At 46.1% G+C, this 19,767-nt stretch overlaps 1 protein-coding gene, 1 long non-coding RNA gene and 1 pseudogene across 19 annotated transcripts in view; 1 reads left to right on the top strand and 2 right to left on the bottom strand.

Annotated features, from left to right (window-relative positions):
* Positions 1-1,711, bottom strand: part of STX3 (syntaxin 3) — a 143,646-nt gene extending 141,935 nt beyond the window's left edge. For 3 of the 18 annotated variants that reach the window (XR_012333551.1, XR_012333552.1, XM_033860739.2), the window contains exon 1: positions 1,506-1,702. Coding sequence is in view for 8 of the 18 variants with exons in the window: in XM_033860739.2 (XP_033716630.1) it covers positions 1,506-1,535 (30 nt within the window). In the remaining 10 variants the exon portion in view is untranslated. Of the gene's footprint in view, positions 1-1,505 lie in introns of all 18 variants that reach the window. The other 15 variants (XR_004527640.2, XR_012333548.1, XM_033860735.2 and 12 more) reach the window with 8 other exon arrangements.
* Positions 1,712-1,973: 262 nt separating this feature from the next.
* Positions 1,974-9,821, top strand: LOC117313162 (uncharacterized). The gene is made up of 4 exons (XR_012333557.1): positions 1,974-2,525; positions 2,661-3,813; positions 4,448-9,331; positions 9,563-9,821. It is a non-coding gene; the product is annotated as an uncharacterized lncRNA (long non-coding RNA).
* On the bottom strand, positions 6,236-18,966 carry LOC101329942 (olfactory receptor 10V1-like; annotated as a pseudogene).
* Between the last annotated feature and the right edge of the window lie 801 nt (positions 18,967-19,767).

Here is a 19,767-nt window from a genome sequence, read left to right as displayed (position 1 = left end):
TCTGAGCTCTAGTTTCCTCACCTTTAAAAACAGAGGCAATCAATTCTGCCCTGACAGTAAACGGGATGTTATGAGGCTCAGATGACAATGAGCAAGTAGGAGGCTGGGAGGCTCACTCCCACCATCGGTGGCTGCCCCTTGGCCTCCGTCACTTCCCCATCACCCCGGCCTCCTCCGCAGCCCTACGACCTAGAGCAGGTGAGAGGGTCAAGAAGGTCTCAGCCAAGACAACGGAGGAGAAAGAAAAATAACTGTGACATCAGCCCAGAAGCCCTCACACTTGTACGAGGCTTTATTTTTCCGAAGAGCTTTCGCAGTGACGAGCCTAAGATTTACCATTGCTTAGTCCTGTATGTGCCAGGCGCCGTACAGAGGGCTCTGCACGCTCTCTTGGGTTTAGTCCTCACAACTACCCATTTGAAAGATGACGTAACTTCGGCTCCAGGGTTAGGTACGGGATGGCTGGTAAGTAGTGGAGCCAGGAGGCAAACCCAGTTCTATCCAGTCCCCTGTTCCCCAACCTTCAATGTGCTCATGATCACCCGGGGAGATTTATGAATAATCAGATTCTGATTCCATAGGTCCAGACTGAGGCCTAAGCTTCTGCGCTTCTGACAAGCTCCCAAGTAGATGGACTACCTTGTATCACGGGCTACATTTTAAATTCCGTTAAGACAGAGCCTGAGTCACCCAATCCCCGGGGCTTAGCACTGGGCCTGCCCCACAGAATACACTAATTATTTGTTCAATGAATCAATGAATGTTGGACTTAACCCATGCTTTAACACTTCGCTATACTAAGCCCCATTATCAATCTCCCTTTGACAGATAAAGGAAACAGGCTCAAGAGTTCGTAGCCTAAGGTTTTACATCTTTTGTGCAGCAGAGCCGGAAACGATCTACCTTGAGATCCTTAGCCCTGACCACAGCTGTCCCAAGGATGGGGGTGGGCGTGGGAGGGGGGAAATTAATAATTACAGACAGCTGGGTGGTGAAGAGCTTTTCCCCCCCCCATCCAGGCACGTGACCAGCTCACAGCTCGGGAGGTCACCCACTAGAGCTGCTCTCCGGGGGCGAGGGCAGTTGTCTCAGCGTCCCCCAGGAGAGGAACGAGGAGGAGCGTGGGAGGAGGTGGGTCCTGGGCACAGTGCCAGGCAGCATGGGGCAGGTGGTGAGTGACCCTTGACCTCACAGAGAGCCCCGCTGGACCCAAGCACCCACCACCTCCCGCGGATCCCATCTCTAGACTGATGCTGTCCAGCTTGGTGGGGGGGGGCGGAGACTAGAGGCATCCAGGGAAATTGCAGCCTAGCGATGAATCACCGGCACATGACCCCAGAGAGGAGGGGTGGGTGCGTCTGGGGCTTGGGGAGGACAGGCCTTGCGCCCGCCCCGCACTCCCCCCGCCCAGCCTCGATGTGGGGGAGCGAGAGAAGACCCCCTCCCGCGCAGCCCCACCCCCGCAGCCCCCGGCCCGCCCGGTTCCCGGGTGCGGCGGGACTCACGGCCTTCAGCTGCTCCAGCCGGTCCTTCATCCTGGTGCCCAGGCGCCCGGAGGCAGGTGAGCGCGTCCCAGGTGAGCGGCCGGAAGTGGCGGCCGGGCCCGGCCAGGACGGAGGAGCAGGCGGAGGCGGGCGGCGGCCGCGGGCGAGAAGGAGCGTCCGAGGCCACTGGAGGCTCCGCCGCGCCGCCCTCTCCGGCCCAGCCGGCGCCGCGTACTCCAAATCCGGCTCCCCGGCCGGCGCCGGCGCGCAGCGCTGATCCGCCCGGCGGACCCGCCCTTACCTGGGCCCCGCCCCGCGCTCCTCCTTAAAGGGCCAGTGCCCCGCCGCCGCCCGGCCACCCTCCACGCCTCTCACTCCACCTCCCGTAGCTCCGGGTCCCCCGATGGAGCAGCAATGGGAGATCCCGCCGCGAGTGGGTCTGTCTGACCTCAATTCCAGCCTTTCCATTCAACAGCCATTCACTACCTGTGCCGGGCTCTGTGCTAGGATCCAGCCCTCAACAGACTGATTCATTGCTAGGCGGCGCCAACATCCCGTACACGAGGAACTCTAAGACAACGTGATTCGTGCCGTAACAGGTGGGAGAGAGAGAGCAATTAATTCTGCCTGGAGGAAGGGCATTCCGAGTAAAGGAATGCTCATGGTCCGGGGGACTGCGTGCTGGAGCTGAAAGAGTGTGTTCCTCGTGGAAATAACTGGAGGTGAGGCGGGGTGGGGAAGGCTGGGACGAAGAATTTGGATTTTATGGTGTTGGCAATGGGGATCCTTAAGAGAAATGCAAGCAGTTCAATGATGAAATCAGAACACCTGCCACTAACAAAGTGTATACCTTTGGCAAGTTATTGTTTCTCTAGGGGACTCCGTTTCTGTATCTATAAATCAGAGATATTACCCACTTCCCAGTTTGCTGTGGGGCCTTGTTGACAGAGGAGGAATGACTGATTCGTCACCTGTGGAGCAGAGCTGTAAGAGGAGGATGTGTGTATTGGAAAGCTTAAGCTTTCCTACCTGATCCCCTAGGTGAGTAGTACCTGATCCCACTTTCTGAAAAGTGGGCGGTTTCTTCGCACTGCCCCTCCGTCTTTCTCCCCTCCCCGGCCCCACACCTCCACCCTCTCTTCCCTCTTCCCTATTTATCTTCCTTCTTGGGAACAGATGACATATCCAGCAGCTATGGAGTGGAGCTCAATAAATAGGACTGACTGGCCTAAGATTCAATCCTCAAATCAGGGAAAGAATCTGAGCTATGCATCCAGATTAAAGGGCTGTAGGACTTCCCTGGTGGTGCAGTGGTTAAGAATCCGCCTGCCAGTGCAGGGGACACGTGTTCGAGCCCTGGTCCCCATATGCCACGGAGCAGCTAAGCCCGTGCGCCACAACTACTGAGCCTGCACTCTAGAGCCCTCGCGCTACAACTACTTAAGACACAACGAGGGAAGCAGCCACCGCAATGAGAAGCCCGTGCACCACAACGAAGAGTAGCCCCCACCCACCGCAACTCGAGAAAGCCCGCGCGCAGCAACGAAGACCCAACGCAGCCAAAATTAAATAAATAAATATTTTTTAAAAGGGCTGTAAATATTTTCGTAATTCTAACAGAACTTTGCCCTGTTCTGCAATCTTAGCGCTTGCTCCGTGCTGACTTCATCCTCTCCCATGAAGATACGGTCTGTAATCCTCGCTCTAGTCCTGCACACTTCCTTCTACCCCAGGCGCTCGCTAGGTGAATTAATTTCCAGTCTTTGGTAAAGGGAAGGCTTCTGCGTCCCCTGGTGGTCAGAAATGGAAACGGTAAGCTAATCAGAGATCGCATTCCACCTCCCTTCCGTAACAAATTTTTGTTAATGGGGATAGCTAAGCTTCCGCGCTTCAGGAAAAGAGAGTCTTCTGAGGAGACAGATATGTGAACAGCTCTTTACATTAGACGTCTGAAAAGGACCACAGGAAATGATCAAGGATGGCCATTCAGCCTCTGCCTGAATGCATTTTAATTTTTTCAGTTTTTTCAAACACTCAAGCATCTTCTCTGGTTGAACAGTTCCAACTGTTGTTTAAAAGTGTTTTGTTATATGAAACAAAAATTTTCCTTCCTATAACTTCCACCACTGTTTCTTGCTCTTCGCCTTTGTCCAAACATTTAAGAAATTTAATCTGTCCTTCACAAGACAGGCTTTCCATGAAGGGACAGTAGCTGTGGAGCCACAGAACGATTGCTGACACACAGCCAGGAGGACTGAGTTCTAGACACAGTTTCTGCCACAAAACAGCTATCACTTGACATCGCACAATCTATTCTCTCATCTGTGAGGTAAGGAGGCTGATCAAAACTAGTGATCCTCGAACTTTTCCAGATCAAGAACATCATATGTTCTTTATTTTCATTTGTGGATATCTTGTTTTGAATGATTCCATATCCCTTAGAAAATACATTTACTAGGTAATCAGAATTTGGTTTCCTCAAACTCATAGATACAGAGAACAGACGATTGCCAGAGATGGGGGGCGGGGAGCAAAATGGGTGAAGGAAGTCGAAAGGTACAAACTTCAAATTATAAAAAAAGTAAGTCCCAGGGATGTAATGTACAGTATGGTGACTATAGTTAATAATACTGTATTGTATATCTGGAGTTGCTAACAGAATAGATCCTAAAAGTTCTTATCAAGGGTCCTCTCTGCTATTGTCAAACTTGTTTTTATAAACTCCTATTTTATATTTTATTTTGGTATATCAATCTTGAGTACTTTATTGTCACGTCTTCATTGGTAACCCCCTTCCCTATGACAGTACAGTGTGTACTCAATTTTGGAGCATGGAAAATACATGTACTTGTTTTGTACCTGTAGTTTGGATATATAATTGACATCTTTGGGCTTTGGGCTTTCCAAAATTTTAAGGCTGTAATGAGGAGTCACATTTACAATCATCAATATATTCTCTACAGTTCTCTACAATGAATATGCTCCCTTAATTAAATCATGATGCTGGGGGAAAAAAAAGGTCTTATCAAAACAAAAGCAAAGTTGTGGGCTTCCCTGTTGGCGCAGTGGTTGAGAGTCCGCCTGCCGATGCAGGGGACGCGGGTTCGTGCCCCGGTCCGGGAAGATTCCACATGCCGCGGAGCAGCTGGGCCCGTGAGCCATGGCTGCTGAGCCTGCGCGTCCGGAGCCTGTGCTCTGCAACGGGAGAGGCCACAACGGTGAGAGCCCCGCGTACCGCTAAAAAAAAAAAAGTTGTAACTATGTGAGGTGACGGATATACTGTGGTGATCATTTTGGGATTAACATACATACACTACTATATAGAAGATAGATAACCAACAAGGACCTACTGTATAGCACAGGGAACTCTATATTCAGTGGTAACCTATATGGGAAAAGAATCTGAAAAGGAATGGGCATATGTATATGTATAACTGAATTACTTTGCTGTACACCTGAAACTAACACATTATAAATCAACTATACATGAATAAAATTTTTTTAAAAATCATTATGTTGCACACCTTAGACTAATGCAATGTTATATGTCAATATATATTTCAATAAAACTAGGAAACAAAAAAGAAATTTGGTTTCCTAGGAGAGGATATTTCCATGAAGGGGAAAAAAAAATGACCTTTTGGTTAGCCTATGTGGCCATAACAGAAATGACCATTTGATTTTCCTTAACCTTTTTACACATTGAAAGCAGCATAAAGAGCGCTCTTAACCGCACGTGGAGTCCAGGAACCCAGGAAGGGAAGCATCCGTAGAGTTCGCTTCTTATGACATTCTATTTGAAGGGAGTTGTCACAGACTTCAAGCCTTTTTTTAAAAACTCCTATTAGGTAGGAACCCTATTTTGTTCATTTTCTATTAATATTTGCTCTTCCTTGACAGGCAGAAGTCTGGATTGCAGCAGCTAGTTGTGTAAAATAAACTGAAGAAAGTCAAGTTACTGAGGGACAAGGGACCTGGGTGAGGAGAGGCCATGGGCTGGTGAGGAAGACTGACATTGAGCCCAAGTGGACTGTAAGGTCTCCACGTATGGACAGTGACTTAAGGTCCCAGGCTTAGTAGGATCCCCCTCCTCTCTGATGTATTTTTATTTTTCTGCTCTACCAGGGTGCTTGGTTTCCCACCATGTCTAGTGTGTAGCTGTTTCCCCACTAAACAAATATAGCAAGATTAAATCAAGTGTTTGCATTTTGGCTATAGAGGAGTCAGCCAACACTTAATTTCACCTTTACAAACAAACCAAAAAGAGGATCCTGGGGTTTGGGGCTCCGCTTCCCTCTCTCTTTCCTCTAAGCCTGTTTCTTTCCCACTGGAAAGTAAACACTGAGCCTTACACCACCTTGACCCTCAGGGCCTGCTGAGGAACAGGTGAGACCACTTTCTGGCGATTGTACCTGGAGGCAGTGTCCCCAGGGTGCGGTGTTCAATAGAAAGAGATAAAGGAGCTAGAAAATGGAAGGGGAAGGTCCTTTCTGTTCCCCACAGCAATTCTTCCCCACTGCAGGGAGGATCGAGAATACACTTCCTGACTTGTAGTTTTCACCCCCTTACAAGTTTGTATTAGTTATCTATTGCCGCATAACAAATTGCCCTAAAGCAGCTTGAAACGACATTACCCTCTGGTTTCTGTGATTCAGGAATCCAGGTGCAGTTTCGCTGGGTGCCTCTGCCTCACTGCAATTAAGGTGTTGGCTGGAGGCTGCGTCTCATCTCATGGCTTGACTGGGAAAGGATCTGCTTCCAAAGTCACTCACGTGGTTGCCAGCAGGATTCAGTTCTTCAGGGGCTGTACTTCACCCCGTGGGCCTCTGCATAGGGCAGCTCACAACATGGCAGCTGAATTCCATCAGCCCAAGCAGGTGAGAGGGATAGAGAAAGAGAGAGAAAAACCAAAGTGTTTTTGTAACCTAGTCTCGGCTGTGACATCACTTTTGCCATACTGTATCGATTAAAAGAGAAGCCCTAGGTTCAGCCCACACTCAAGGCCAGGAGATTACACAAGGGGGGGGAAGACCGAGAGCCATCTCAGCCGCTGCCTAGAACACAATTCAAATCCCAAATTCGTGCCACAGTTATGCTCTTTCACCTTAGAGCTCTCTTCTCCCCTGTATCTGAACTGGACAACTCTGACCCATTCTAGGATCAAGTGTCCCTCAAACACGCTTCCCTGACAGCCGGCACTTCAAGATAGCCCTACCACACTGTGTAACCTGGTCTAGTTCCTGTACCTTCTATGAACTCCGCGAGGCCAGCAGCCTTGTCTCTCCTTTTCACTAATGCGAACCCAGACCCCAGCCTCGGCCCCAAAACGTCCTTGTAGGCGCTCAGTTAGGGTTTTTACCAAATGAATTAAGTGAAGCTTCTTGTCCTATGGCTCCATTATGTCTTTCTTCTGATTAAAATTCATCAGTGGCTCCTTATTACAAGATTAGGGAGTCCAGACTCTTCTTAGAATGGCATTCAAGCCCTTGCGCAGTCTGGCCCCAGCCCAAGGTACTGTCACTCCCTGACACACACAGCCCCACCTTCAGCTTCCTCAAACACCCACCTCTTCTCTGCATCGAATACGCCCAGGATTTCCCCCCCCCCCATCTCTGCCTGATTTGTCCTTTTTCCATTTCATGTCTGACAAATCCCTACTCCTCCTCCAAGACCGAGGCCTTCTCCAGTTCACGTCTCCCTGGCCCTCTGCCCTCCCGCCCCAAACAGTACTTGTTCAGATCTATTTTAAAAGCAGGGCTTCCCTGGTGGCGTAGTGGTTGAGAGTCCACCTGCCGATGCAGGGGACACGGGTTCGTGCCCGGGTCCGGGAAGATCCCACATGCCACGGAGTGGCTGGGCCCATGAGCCATGGCCGCTGAGCTCTGCGCGTCCAGAGTCTGTGCTCTGCAACGGGAGAGGCCACAACAGTGAGAGGCCCGCGTACCGCAAAAAAAAAAAGCAAACCCTGGGTTGTCTTATACCTCGTTGCTTACATATCTGTTTAGAGCAATGACCAGGTATTATATTATTCACCTTCCAGGGCTACTGTGAGGTAGGTGCACTGCAATTATTTGGAGGATAAATCAAAGAATAGTCGACTACTATTCTTGTGTAGTGTGTGACTACACACACACACACACTCACACACACACACTCCCTAGGGATTCTCCTCTCCTCTCCCTAAGGAGGAAAGACGATCCTTCCTGGATCTTAAAACTAAATGCAATTGCAACTCCCTGTGCCACTGAACTGTGTGTTTAAAACAATGTATTTTAAAGACACAGAGGACAGACTTGTGGTTGCCAGGGGCAAGGGGGTGGGTGGGGAAGGGATGAAGTGGGAGTTCGGAATTAGCAGATGCAAAATATTGTACATAGGATGGATAAATAACAAGGTCCTACTGTATAGCACAGGGAACTATATTCGATATCCTGTAATAAACCATAATGGAAAAGAATATGAAGGATGTATATATATATATAACTGAATCACTTTGCTATACATTAGAAATTAATACCACATTGTAAATCAACTATACTTCAATAAAGTAAATTTTTTAAAAATAATGTGCTTTGTTTATAAAGATGTTTTATATCATGTTGTTCAGATGTTTTCCTAACACGAATCTCCCTATACCACATACCTATGCCTATGATTTAACAATATAAATAATTTGCACCATATTCGTTTGTTTTTATGTTTATACAAACTCCTCAATCCCTGGAGCCCTTAAGCACGTAGTTCTCCGAGGAGCCTGGTAAGGTAAGTGGGAAGACTCAGTGAGGAAACCTTAAGCAGAGAAGCCTGCCATTACTTCTGAGCTGCAGAAGACGTGCTTGCTTCTTACAACACCTGTGAAACACCTATCAAGAGTAACAGGATAAACATAGGGAAACCTTAGGTGAAAGGAATTGAACACTTATGTCTTTAAACTTCTGGTATTTAAAAAAATGAGCCATCTAGTGCATTTCTCCATGTCGATGTTTGAATAACCACGCTGCCTCTTTTATTATCCTTTTACAGTTTGGGTTTTTTTTTTCCCTTGGAGATCTCACAATAACTCAGGGAGACAGAGTAGATAGTATTGTCCCCATTTTATTATGCAACTGAATTGTCAGAAAAATGAAGCGATTTTCCCAAGCTCTTATTGGACAGTCATAGCATGTTGGGAGAGTGGTTTTGTGCCCAGGCTTTGGGGACCACGCTGCCCAGGTCAAATCTCAGTTTTATGTTTACTGGCTGTGTGACCTTGAACAAGTTACTTAGCCTCCCTGTGTCTCAGTTTCCTGATATGTAAGCAGAGATAATAATCGCACACATTTCATGGGTTATTATGATGATAAATGGGTTGGTATATGACAATCATTAATTCCCTTATTCAATCACTGGAAAAGAAGCCTGCTAATTCATAACTGCACTGTTTTCTCAAAGACCGTGCGGAATTGAAAAGTGCCTGGAACATTTCATTCACTAGTGAAATCGCCCTCTTTTTATCCAGTCAGCCTTAGCCACGGCAGCATTTTCCAAAGTAGATTCAACAAGATAAAATATTTCCTAAGAGATTCCAAGGAATAAAAGAGTTTGGTGGTGACAATTTAGGAAACATGCAACATGCATCCCTCATCTTGGAGTGTCATGACTGCACGTTTGCACAGTACAGGCACTGAATAAACCTTCAGTAAACCACGAGTTTTATTTTAATCAGCACAGTATTCTTCACATTTGTTTGACTGTATAATGTTCATTTCCTCCAAACACCTATTATCCAACAGGATTGGTGTCCTACAGATAATAACACTGACCTGGTAGAACACTGCAGTAGAACATAGGAGGAGCAGCAAGCCACTGTAAGTGAACCAGAGAAGATGCTTTTGGGTCCTCGTCTTTCAAAAGAGTAAGATGGCATTTCAGCTTCATGTAATATGACTTCTGGTCATGGTTTCTGCCCTGTAGGCCTGTGATACATGTCAGAAAAAATAAAAGAAAAATGTCATGGCACACGTGTTATGCTTTTCCAGGTAGGGAAACAGAGGTTGTTTCCCTACATAACTGATTCCCTTGTTTTTGTGCCCCCACAGTTCTCTCCTCCAGAAATGCCCTTCCTGCCCCTCTGCGTACCTGCAGACCTGAAGACCTGGCGTGGTGCCGCGCATGTGCCACCTTCCCCATCAAACTAACCTGGATTCCCTTCGCTGACCCTCCTTTGGTGGCTCATAGCGTTGCATCACTTGGCCCTTGGTGTAATCGTGGTGTATGTTCTCACATACTGCTGGACTTTTAACTTCCTTCCGGGCAGAAGCTGCCTCTTACTTACTTTCCATTTCCTGTTCCACCTACCACAGGTGGGAGCATAGTACACAGTAGAGTTCAATAAATCATTGCTTACTGTCTCTTTCAATGTTGCTGAATAAATAAATCCCTCAGTGATCAACAGGTAGAAGAATGAGTGAGCTTCCTCTACCTTACGGAGAGGGTAAAGCATCTGTGTTCTGCCACCGTTGCCTGGAGACAAATGATCGTTATCAGAATGATTATCATTCTAAGACTGCTCGGAACCGTACGAATGAGTCCTTTCACCTCCTCAATGTATCCAGTCAGTGTTTGTCTTCACAGAATTAGCTCTGTTTTACCTGAATCCAGATTTGAACCAACACTGCCTCTTTTCTACACCAAGGGGCTTAGTGAACAAAGCAATTTTTCCATATTATGCATACTTAGCACAATACACACACTAGTATTAGTCCATTCGGGCTGCTGTGACACAGTACCACAGACTGGGTGGCTTTATAAACAACAGAAATTTATTTCTCACAATTTTGGATGCTAGGAGTCTAAGATTAGGGTACCAGCCTGGTTGGGTAAAGGCCCTTTTCCAGGTCACAGACTTCTCATTGTATCCTCACATGGCGGAAGGAGCTGGGGAGCTCTAAGGGGTCTCTTTTAGAAGAGCACTAATGCCATTCATGAGGACTCTACCCTCATGACCTAAGCACTTCCCAAAGGCCCCGTCTTTTAATGTCATCACACTGGGCATTAGTAGTTCAACATGTGAATTTGGAAGGAACACAAATATTCAGACCATATCAACCAGGGGTAGGCAGAAAGGGAGAATAGGAGATAAACGTGTATGCGTGTGTGTGTGCAAGAGAGTGAGAACGAGAGACGAAAGGGACAGAGAGTGGGGAAGAGAACAAATGGATAAAGGGAGAGGGATTTGGAAGCAGACTAATAGAGTCAGAGATTGAGATGGAGACAGATTAGCTCCAGGTATAAAGTTAAATAAAGAGAAACTAACAAAACTTTAAAACTCTAGTGCTTTCCCTGTCACTTTTCCCTGGAAGCTAATTTAGGATGAAAGAGAAATAATTCAAGGCGGCACGAGCTCAGCATTTACGTCATGGGAATCATGATTGCGATGGTCCTGGTTTGATCTGCCTCTTATTCTTGGTTCTGCCCCTGCCCGTACGTACAACGCTAAGAACCTGAGAACTGCATCTGGAGAGAAGTCCAAACCAGAGCACAGACTTGATGCTGAGGATAGTGATAATGATGTACCCTGCTACCTCTCCCTCTAAAAGTCACAAAGTAGGGACTTCCCTGCTGGTCCAGCGATTAAGACTTCCGTGCTTCCAATGCAGGGGGTGCAGATTCAATCCTTGGTTGGGGAAATAAGACCCCACATGCCCTGCGGCAAAATAATAATAATAATAAATGGAAGTCACAAAGTATTTCCACTTAATATATCTTTTGAGCGTCATAACTATCCCAGAATTTAGGTCTTGTGGGCATTTGAATCCCTATTTTAGAGATGAGGAGTCTAAGAATGAGAAAAGGAAAATGCCGTTTCAAAAACTGGGCTTCCCTGGTGGCACAGTGGTTGAGAGTCCGCCTGCCAATGCAGGGGACACGGGTTCGTGCCCTGGTCCAGGAAGATCCCGCATGCCGCGGAGCGCCTGGGCCCGTGAGCCATGGCCGCTGAGCCTGCATGTCCGCAGCCTGTGCTCCGCAACGGGAGAGGCCACAACAGTGAGAGGCCCGCGTACCGCAAAAAAAAAAAAAAAAAAAAAAAAAAAAATGACTAGGAAGAAGTAACAGTGTAAACCCGATGACCTCTTAGGCCCTGTCTCCCATCTTTCAGAGAGCATACCCATTTGTCTCTACCCAGCAGTGTTACAGAGGAACATCCAGGGTGTTTGTTGTGTTTAGGATGACAAGAACCTCATCAATGCTCTCTTCAAAGCATACTTAAGCTCTCTGTTCTTCATGCTGGAGATCAAGGGGTTCAGCATAGGGGTGATGAATGTGTAAACCACGGACACTACCTGGCCCCTCTCTGGAGAGTAGCTGGAGCTGGGGCACAGGCGGCTGAGGCTCGCACCTCCATACTGAAGCAGAACCATAGTCAGGCGGGAGGAGAAGGTTGAGAAGGCCGTGTGCCTCCCCTCCAAAGAGCAGGTCTTCAGGATGCAGCCACGATGAAGACATAGGACAGGGTGACAAGCAGGAAGAAGGGGATGGTGAGGACAGAGACACCAACCACAAACAGAGTGGCCTCGTGGACCCGGGTATCTGCACAGGCCAGTCTCATCACAGGAAGGACATCACAATAGAACACACTGACTTCTTCGCTCCTGCAGAAGGGGAGTTGGAAGATGAGCACAGTCAGCTGCATGGCCAAGATGAACCCCAACACCAGACAGCCCAGGGCCAGTCGGGCACAGAATCACCAGCTCATCACGAGGGTGTAACGCAAAGGGTGGCAGATGGCCACGGACCTGTCATGGGCCACGACGGCCAGCAGAATGCAGTCAGCACTGCCCAGGAATATGAAGAAGAACGTCTGGGCACCACAGCCAGGCACGGAGATGAGGGTTTTCTCCATGGACAGGATGCTTGTCAGAGTCAGAGGGGCAACGGTGGAAGAGTAGCAGATCTCCAGAGCTGCCACGTTGGCCAGGAAGAAGCACGTGGGGGCGCGGAGAGAACGGTCAATCCAGATGATGAGAGAAATGGAGAGGTTGCCGCTGATGCTGACCAGGTACGTAATCAGGAAGGTCACGAAAATCAGCATCTGTACCTCGGGGAGTTTGGAGCAGGGGTGGAAGTGGAAGTGAATCATTCCAGTCTGGTTTGCATCCTCCATGTAGTCAATGCATCGGGCCTGCTGATGGCACAGGCGCTGCCCCCTGAGGATAGATAAGTGTCAGGACACAGGGCTCCTGCTGGACGACCCATTCAGCTCCTGGCCTCTCCCTTCCTCCCTCAACTAAAACCATCTTTACCTCCAAATTCAGCAGCTTACTTCTACAACAGCTTTTTTGTTGTTGTAAGCACCCAGAAGTAGCTCCCCACTGAAATCTTTCTTTTTTTAATTGTGGTAAAATATACATTACGTAATATTTATCATCTGAACCATGTGTAAGTGTAGAATTCAGTGCCATTAAATACAGTCACAGTGTTGTATAACCATCACCCCCATCTATACCCAAAACTTTTCTATCATCCCCAACAAAAACTCTACCCAGTAAACTAAGGATCTCCTCCACGATCTCCTCCTCCCAGCTCCTAGCAACCGCAATCCTACTTTGTCTCAGTGAATTTGCCTATTCTACGTACCTCATGTAAGTGCAATCATATAGTATTTGTCCTTCGGTGTCTGGCTTATTTCACTAAGCATAATGTTTTCAAGGTCCATCCATGTGGTAGCTTATATCAAAATTCTGTTCCTTTTTGGGCTTCCCTGGTGGCGCAGTGGTTGAGAGTCCGCCTGCCGATGCAGGGGACGCGGGTTCGTGCCCCGGTCTGGGAAGATCCCACATGCCGCGGAGTGGCTGGGCCCATGAGCCATGGCCGCTGAGCCTGCACGTCCAGAGCCTGCGCTCCGCAACGGGAGAGGCCACAACAGTGAGAGGCCCGCGTACCATGTTCCTTTTCATGCCTGAATAATATCCCATCGTATGTGTGTATGCCACATTTTGCTATCCATTCATCTGTTCATGGACGCTTGGATTGTTTCCACCTTTTGGCTATTGTGAATAATGCTGCTGTGAAAATTGGTGTAGAATATCTGTTCAAGTCAGCAATGAAATGTTAACCCACAGTATACTATTCCTAGACCACAAATCCCTACACCCTCAATCCCTTGTCTGGTTGTCATTGACCAACAGTATGACCTTGAACAACTTGCTGAAGCTTTCTGCTTCAGTCTCTTCATCTGTGAAGACGATATAGGACACAACAGGTAGGATTGCTATGAGGAGTAAATGTGTCTGGCCCCTAGGAAACTCCCCATAAATGTTAGCAATCATCATTAATACTATTCTTCTTCCACCTTTTCAAGACCACCTTTGATGCCTCCAGTTCCCCCAAATAAGCTTCCTTTGGGCTTTCCTCCATGCCCCATCCAACCAAGATCTATGGTCCATCTCTTTCATCAGTCTTTTACCAATACTGTCACTGTCTTTGATTCCTTTTGATCTTCTGCCAACCCTGTTACCTTCTGGAATATCCAGCATCTTTGTTCCAGGCTGAACATGACTAAAGAAGATCACAAAATTCTGCTGACTGGTGCCACGGTAGGGATAGAGAGGTATTATCAACGCCAGTGCTGTCCCCAAGGCTCTCAGTCAGCTGCTCCTTCGGGTCCCAAGACCGGGGCAAATTTCCCTGGTCTCTTTAAGACCTCTCTTCTGCTACCTCCTCTCTCACCAACAGTAATGACCGAGCCTCCAACTTCACTGGAAAAAAGAACAGAAGCTACCTGGAGGCAACTCATCATCATGCTCACCAGCTCTAGACCCACAACACTCTCCCTCCATATACCCAGTAGCAAATCCCCATATGCCTCTCTAGAAGTGTCCCCTCTCCTCTGCAAAGCTAGTGGTCTCAGTCCCTCCTGCTTCCTCTGTGATCTTGCTTCACAATCATTCAGTCTGTCTCCAGTATCTGCCTCTGCTCCACCTCTACAGCAACTTTACCTCTCATGGCAAAAAGCAACTTCCCTTCATCTTATATCATCCTCTAAAGGCTCCTTGTCTCCTTTGCATTTCAACCATTTCCTATTCTTTCTTTAGCACAGTCTGGTTCCGGTCTTACACCCAGAGGCCACTCTAATGAAGGTCACCAATGACTTCCAAATTGCTGAATCCAGTGGCTATGTTTTGACTTGATCTCTGTTGCACTGGAAGCTCCCTTTTCCTAGAAATTCCTCACCCAAGGACTCTGTGATGCTATTCTACCCAAACCTTTTTTTCCCACCTCTCTGGACACTATGTTTCCATCACTTTTGGAGACTGCTCTTCCTCTTAGTGATATGCAAAGGGAAGGTTTTGTTGGTTAATCTAGGTCTACCCCCCAAGATCCACTCTCCACCCTGCTCTGCTGCCTGGGAGGCTGGTCACTAAGGACTGAATCATCTGAGCTCACTCACCCTGTGCCTTCTGGTTGGATGTGGCCAATGAAGGTACTTGAAAGAAAATAAAGAGTAGCACAAAGTTACGTAGGGTATTTATCCCTCTCCCCATACACACACCACTACCCCCTTCTCCCTCTACCATGACGGTTCTATGACCACAGCTCTTGTTGCGTGGCCCATCTTCCATGGCTCCAGTTTTTGCTGGGCTCCAGTAACAGTGTTCTCTCACCTTGTCACTTCAGGCCCAAGGATACAAACAGTTTCCTACCATTGCTAGCCCTGAGTGCCTCACCGTCCCTTATAGCGTAACAAGGAAAAATAAATCTAAGTCTATATTGGATTTTTTCTTTTCATTTAACCTTTGTTTTCTATTGTTTTTGCTACAAGTCAATCACTAAAGTGTTGCCTATATGCTTAAAGTATACATAATGGCCCATCTCTGGGAACCCTGCCTCCCATGCCTGAGCTTAAGCTAAAATACCTTTGTTTAGCTCACAGGAAACATCCTGACCAGGCCCACCCATGAATGACTGCAGGAAAGAAGAAATTAACACCTTCTTGGGAACCTGGCTGGAACCAGGAAATATTTGCAACAATTTATTGCCTTTTTTACTTTATCTCCTCATCTTCCCCTCTTTGTTCTATAGAAGAAACTAGCATCCAAACCCTAGCAAGATGGTTCTTTGGGACATGAGTCCACCATCTTCTCAGTCTGCTGGCTTTCTGAATAAAGTCACTGTTCCTTGCCCCAACAACTCGTCTCTCGACTTATTGTCCTGTCTTGCGGTGAACAGTCCGAGTTTGGACTTGGTAACAGTAAGTGCCCTTAATTCTGCCCTCATTTCTATAAATGGTCCCAAAATTAAATGCCAAGCCCTTTCCGTACGACTAGCATAGAGAACATTTTAACAGATGATTGTTGAATGCATAAAGGAAAAGAATCTTAGATTTTAATTTATTTTAGAATCTCTTTATCCAGTTTTCTTTCTGCTGCCCATGATCGGTAGGAAAGAATTTCAGGGCAAGTTTATATGGTATCCAAAACAACATACCCTGACTACACACACACCCCAACACATCATATCTGCTGTAGAAACAAAAACTGACACTTGGCCTTGCGTCCAATGATTAAGTGTCAATACTTCACATGCCACAGTAAGTGGGGTGGTGGGGGGGATACTTTGCACCCTGAGTTAAACCAAAACTAACAGGATCACCTGACTGGTTTTGTTCCCCCCACCAAAGAATGTATTTTTGCTTACTTTTGCTGTGCTGATGTCTGAAGATATAGTACAACCTTTATGAGTACGATAATCATGTAAGGACATGGTTGTTTTCCACCACAAACAGAATAACGCAACCTTAGTATTCTTGCTGAGTTGCAATTTTTTCTTTTGAATATTTGTTGTGTTTTTTTATTCTGGCAGGCCGGTACTTTTAAAGTCTGGCTCCCTGCATGTTTTGCAAGTTTTTCTTTCCTTTTCTAAGTGCTTCTGCCTCTGTACTGTCATCTGTTGGGCACAGCCTTGTGTGGGGTAAGAGGGTTGGAAGATGGGTGGAATCATAGTGGGAAATTTTTCACTTGGAAGTTTCTAAGACTCTTGTTCCTTGAGAATTTTAATTCCTTTTCTAGGAGCAGCATTGGAGCACACACCTGCCTGCCTCTCTTCCTACTTTGGGTAAAGACCACCAACACACCCTCTATCCCAAACAATCTTCGTGAATTAGACATGAAGGGACAAGTCGGGCACAAGAAAGAGAACTATTATCTATAACCAGGGATCTCACCACTCCTTTAATGATGTGTTTGCCTCTGTGATCACTTGTGTATCTCTGTCCCCTCCATGAATCTCAACTCCATGAGGGCAGGGACTGATTGGATTCTGTTCTTCACTAATACCCAGGACCTAGCACAATACTAGGTACCATGTAACTCTGTATTGACATGAACACTGGAGAGCTACTGAGGTTCTATCAATGTCAACGACTGCTACCCAGTACTTCTGAAGTAGAAGTAATAATCTTCAGTTTAGTACTCTGATGCTAAAAGAGCATATCCCCTCTAGAAAGAAAATCAGCGATTTTCAAGAAATTATATGTGTTGAATCACTACCCTCACATTGAAGGATCTGTCCCGAGGTAATAGTCTGGAATATGGAGCCAAATACATAAAGATACGTGCCGTGTGCTGTGATAATAATCTTTATAAGGAAACAAAACAATACTTAACAAGAGGTGACATTCTAGTCACTTGAGGTGTATTAATATGATGAATTGTCGTATCGACATTAAAACTGTTATAATTATAAGGTTTAATACAGTGAGAAAGTGCTTACAATATAATGTTAAATGAAGAAAATGAAAAGGCAACATTGCATGCGGAACATGACACCAATTCTGCTACCAGTCTAAAAGGAAACAATAAACTCTCAATGGTGTTTTAGAGAAAAATGAGAGATGACTATTTTCTTCATGCTTTTCTCCATTTGTCAAACTTTTTGTGAAGAATATGTGTTTATTTTTAACATTACAAATGTTATTGCTTTTTTAAATTCCCATTTGAAAGGCAAGGACACTGAAGTACATAACATACCCCTAGTTATACAACCAGGAATTGTCAGAACGAGGATTAATACCTAAATATAGCCACAAAATCTGCACACTTGCCAATGATGTTGTCCAAGATGGTTCTAAATCTAGTTATTTATTTATGTGTTTGTTCATTTCCAGACATACCACAACCTTGACTTGGGCTGAGTTTGTTGTTAAGTAGTTAACCTTCCTTCCTTCCTTCCTTCCTTCCTTCCTTCCTTTCTTCCTTTCTTCTTCCTTCCCTTTCTTTTCCATCCCTTCCCTTTTCTTTCTTCCTACTTGCCTTTCCCTCTCTCTTTTTTTTCTTTACCCTCATCTCTTTTTAAAGTTAACCTTTCAGATTTAGCTCATCATTCTAGCCCATTGAGATCTTATGGAGAATTACAATTCTTTACTCCAACAAATAATCCATTTCTCCCCATTGTCATCTACAAATTTAATGAACATGCTTCCCAAAGCTATAACTGTGCATTAGACCATAGCTCAAGGAAGCCACATCCCTCAAGCATACTGCCCTTAATATCCCTCAAAATTTTCTTAAAAATATCAGTCAGTTTTCAAATCAGTTTAAAAATACAAGGCTCTCTGTGTGGAATATCTCTGGAACACTTAAAAACTCCAGTGAATTCCACTGCAACAAACAATCACATTGTTTCTACAATGGATGTTCAACATACCTGGGATAAAGACTCACCTGACTTCTCCATGCATTCCCCACACCCTCACCCAGACACATACATTTCTCTCTTAATGAACACATATAAGTCATGCTACTTCTCTGTGAGAGCTACATAATTCGTTTCCCTTTTTGCCTTAGCTGCTAGGAAGCCCAAAACTAAGTTTTATATTCAATCGCTTAGCATTTCTCAGCCCCAATATCTTCATTTCTATTTAACTTTTGTCTTTTTTTTTTTTTTTTTTTTTTTTTTTTGCGGTACGCATGCCTCTCACTGTTGTGGCCTCTCCCATTGCAGAGCACAGGCTCCGGACGCGCAGGCTCAGCGGCCATGGCTCATGGGCCCAGCCGCTCCGCGGCATGTGGGATCTTCCCGGACCGGGGCATGAACCCGTGTCCCCTGCATCGGCAGGTGGACTCTCAACCACTGCGCCACCAGGGAAGCCCAATTTAACTTTTATCTTTTAAACTGCCTTTTATAAGTTGATCTTGATCTCATTGTAGCTAGGGTTTTACTGTAAGGCATTCTATTTTTAGGAGCATTCAAAGAATAATAAATATATTATACAAATAAAAAATTATTCTTGCCTTTTTTGTCTTCATCCAAGGCACTGATGAGTCAGTGAGAAATCTCTCCCCTCTTCACTCCCAAGTTTACTCCTCCTCTGGGGTCTTCTCAATGGGATAAAAATAACAATACTGTGAGCTTTGGTTGTGGTTAAATGTTCTCTTCCACCATCTGCTTTGTCCTGCCTTTGCTATTGCACAATTCCTTGCTATGTGAATCAGGAAACGCCAGACCTCTTCTTACCCAGGAACTATAAACCCTCAGTAACACTGCATCCTCTTTGATGAGTCTCTTTTGTGGCACCAGCACTGCCTCCAAAGACATGGCATTCTTCACACAGACAGCCCTTCCTTTTCCGTAAAGATCTTTGCATACTCATCTACCTTCTCCCCTCACTGAGTGTAATTAATAGGACTGTTCGTGCATTCACTTATTTGACAAGAATTTATCTAGCAGCTACTATCAACTAGGCATTGGGTGTGTAACTTGAAAACTGAGCAGATTACACTATGTTTTCTGGGTGTCCCAACAAAGCATGTAGTCCTCTTTGAACAACTCTCTCATACCCATCTCAGACAACCTAGGAGATGGGACATATTTCTGTCTCTCTAGGGAGAGACAGAGTTTCCTTCTCTCACCCTCAGCAGTGGAGTGTCTTTTGAAGACTTGTTTGTTAGTATATTTGACATCAATAGTGTCACCTCATTAGCTCCAGGAGGTTTAACTAACATTCTAATTCATTTGTATCTCTACACGGGGAAGCCCCTCATAGGATCAGGAAAGCCCAAGGTCAGTAGGGTTCATTGGTTCATTCCCCAGGGTCTAGACCACAAAACAACTCAATCAGCCTGGTCTTCCCTTACCCTCCTTACCTTCTGCCTAGAGAGGCTGGCAGCCACATCCTTCCCTGAGGCTGAGTGAAGCCCAAGGTGGAATCCTCTTCTTAATACCTTGGGAACCGTTGAGACTGAATCTCTGAGAAACTACCCAGAGAACTGAGGAAAGCGCACATCTAGATACCGTTAATCCCTCC

The sequence above is a fragment of the Tursiops truncatus genome, chromosome 8, assembly GCF_011762595.2.
Source record: "Tursiops truncatus isolate mTurTru1 chromosome 8, mTurTru1.mat.Y, whole genome shotgun sequence".
In the NCBI taxonomy this organism is placed as follows: Eukaryota; Metazoa; Chordata; class Mammalia; order Artiodactyla; family Delphinidae; genus Tursiops; species Tursiops truncatus.
The sequence above is the reverse complement of the archived record's forward strand: the minus strand, read 5'-3'. Positions and strand labels throughout refer to the sequence as shown.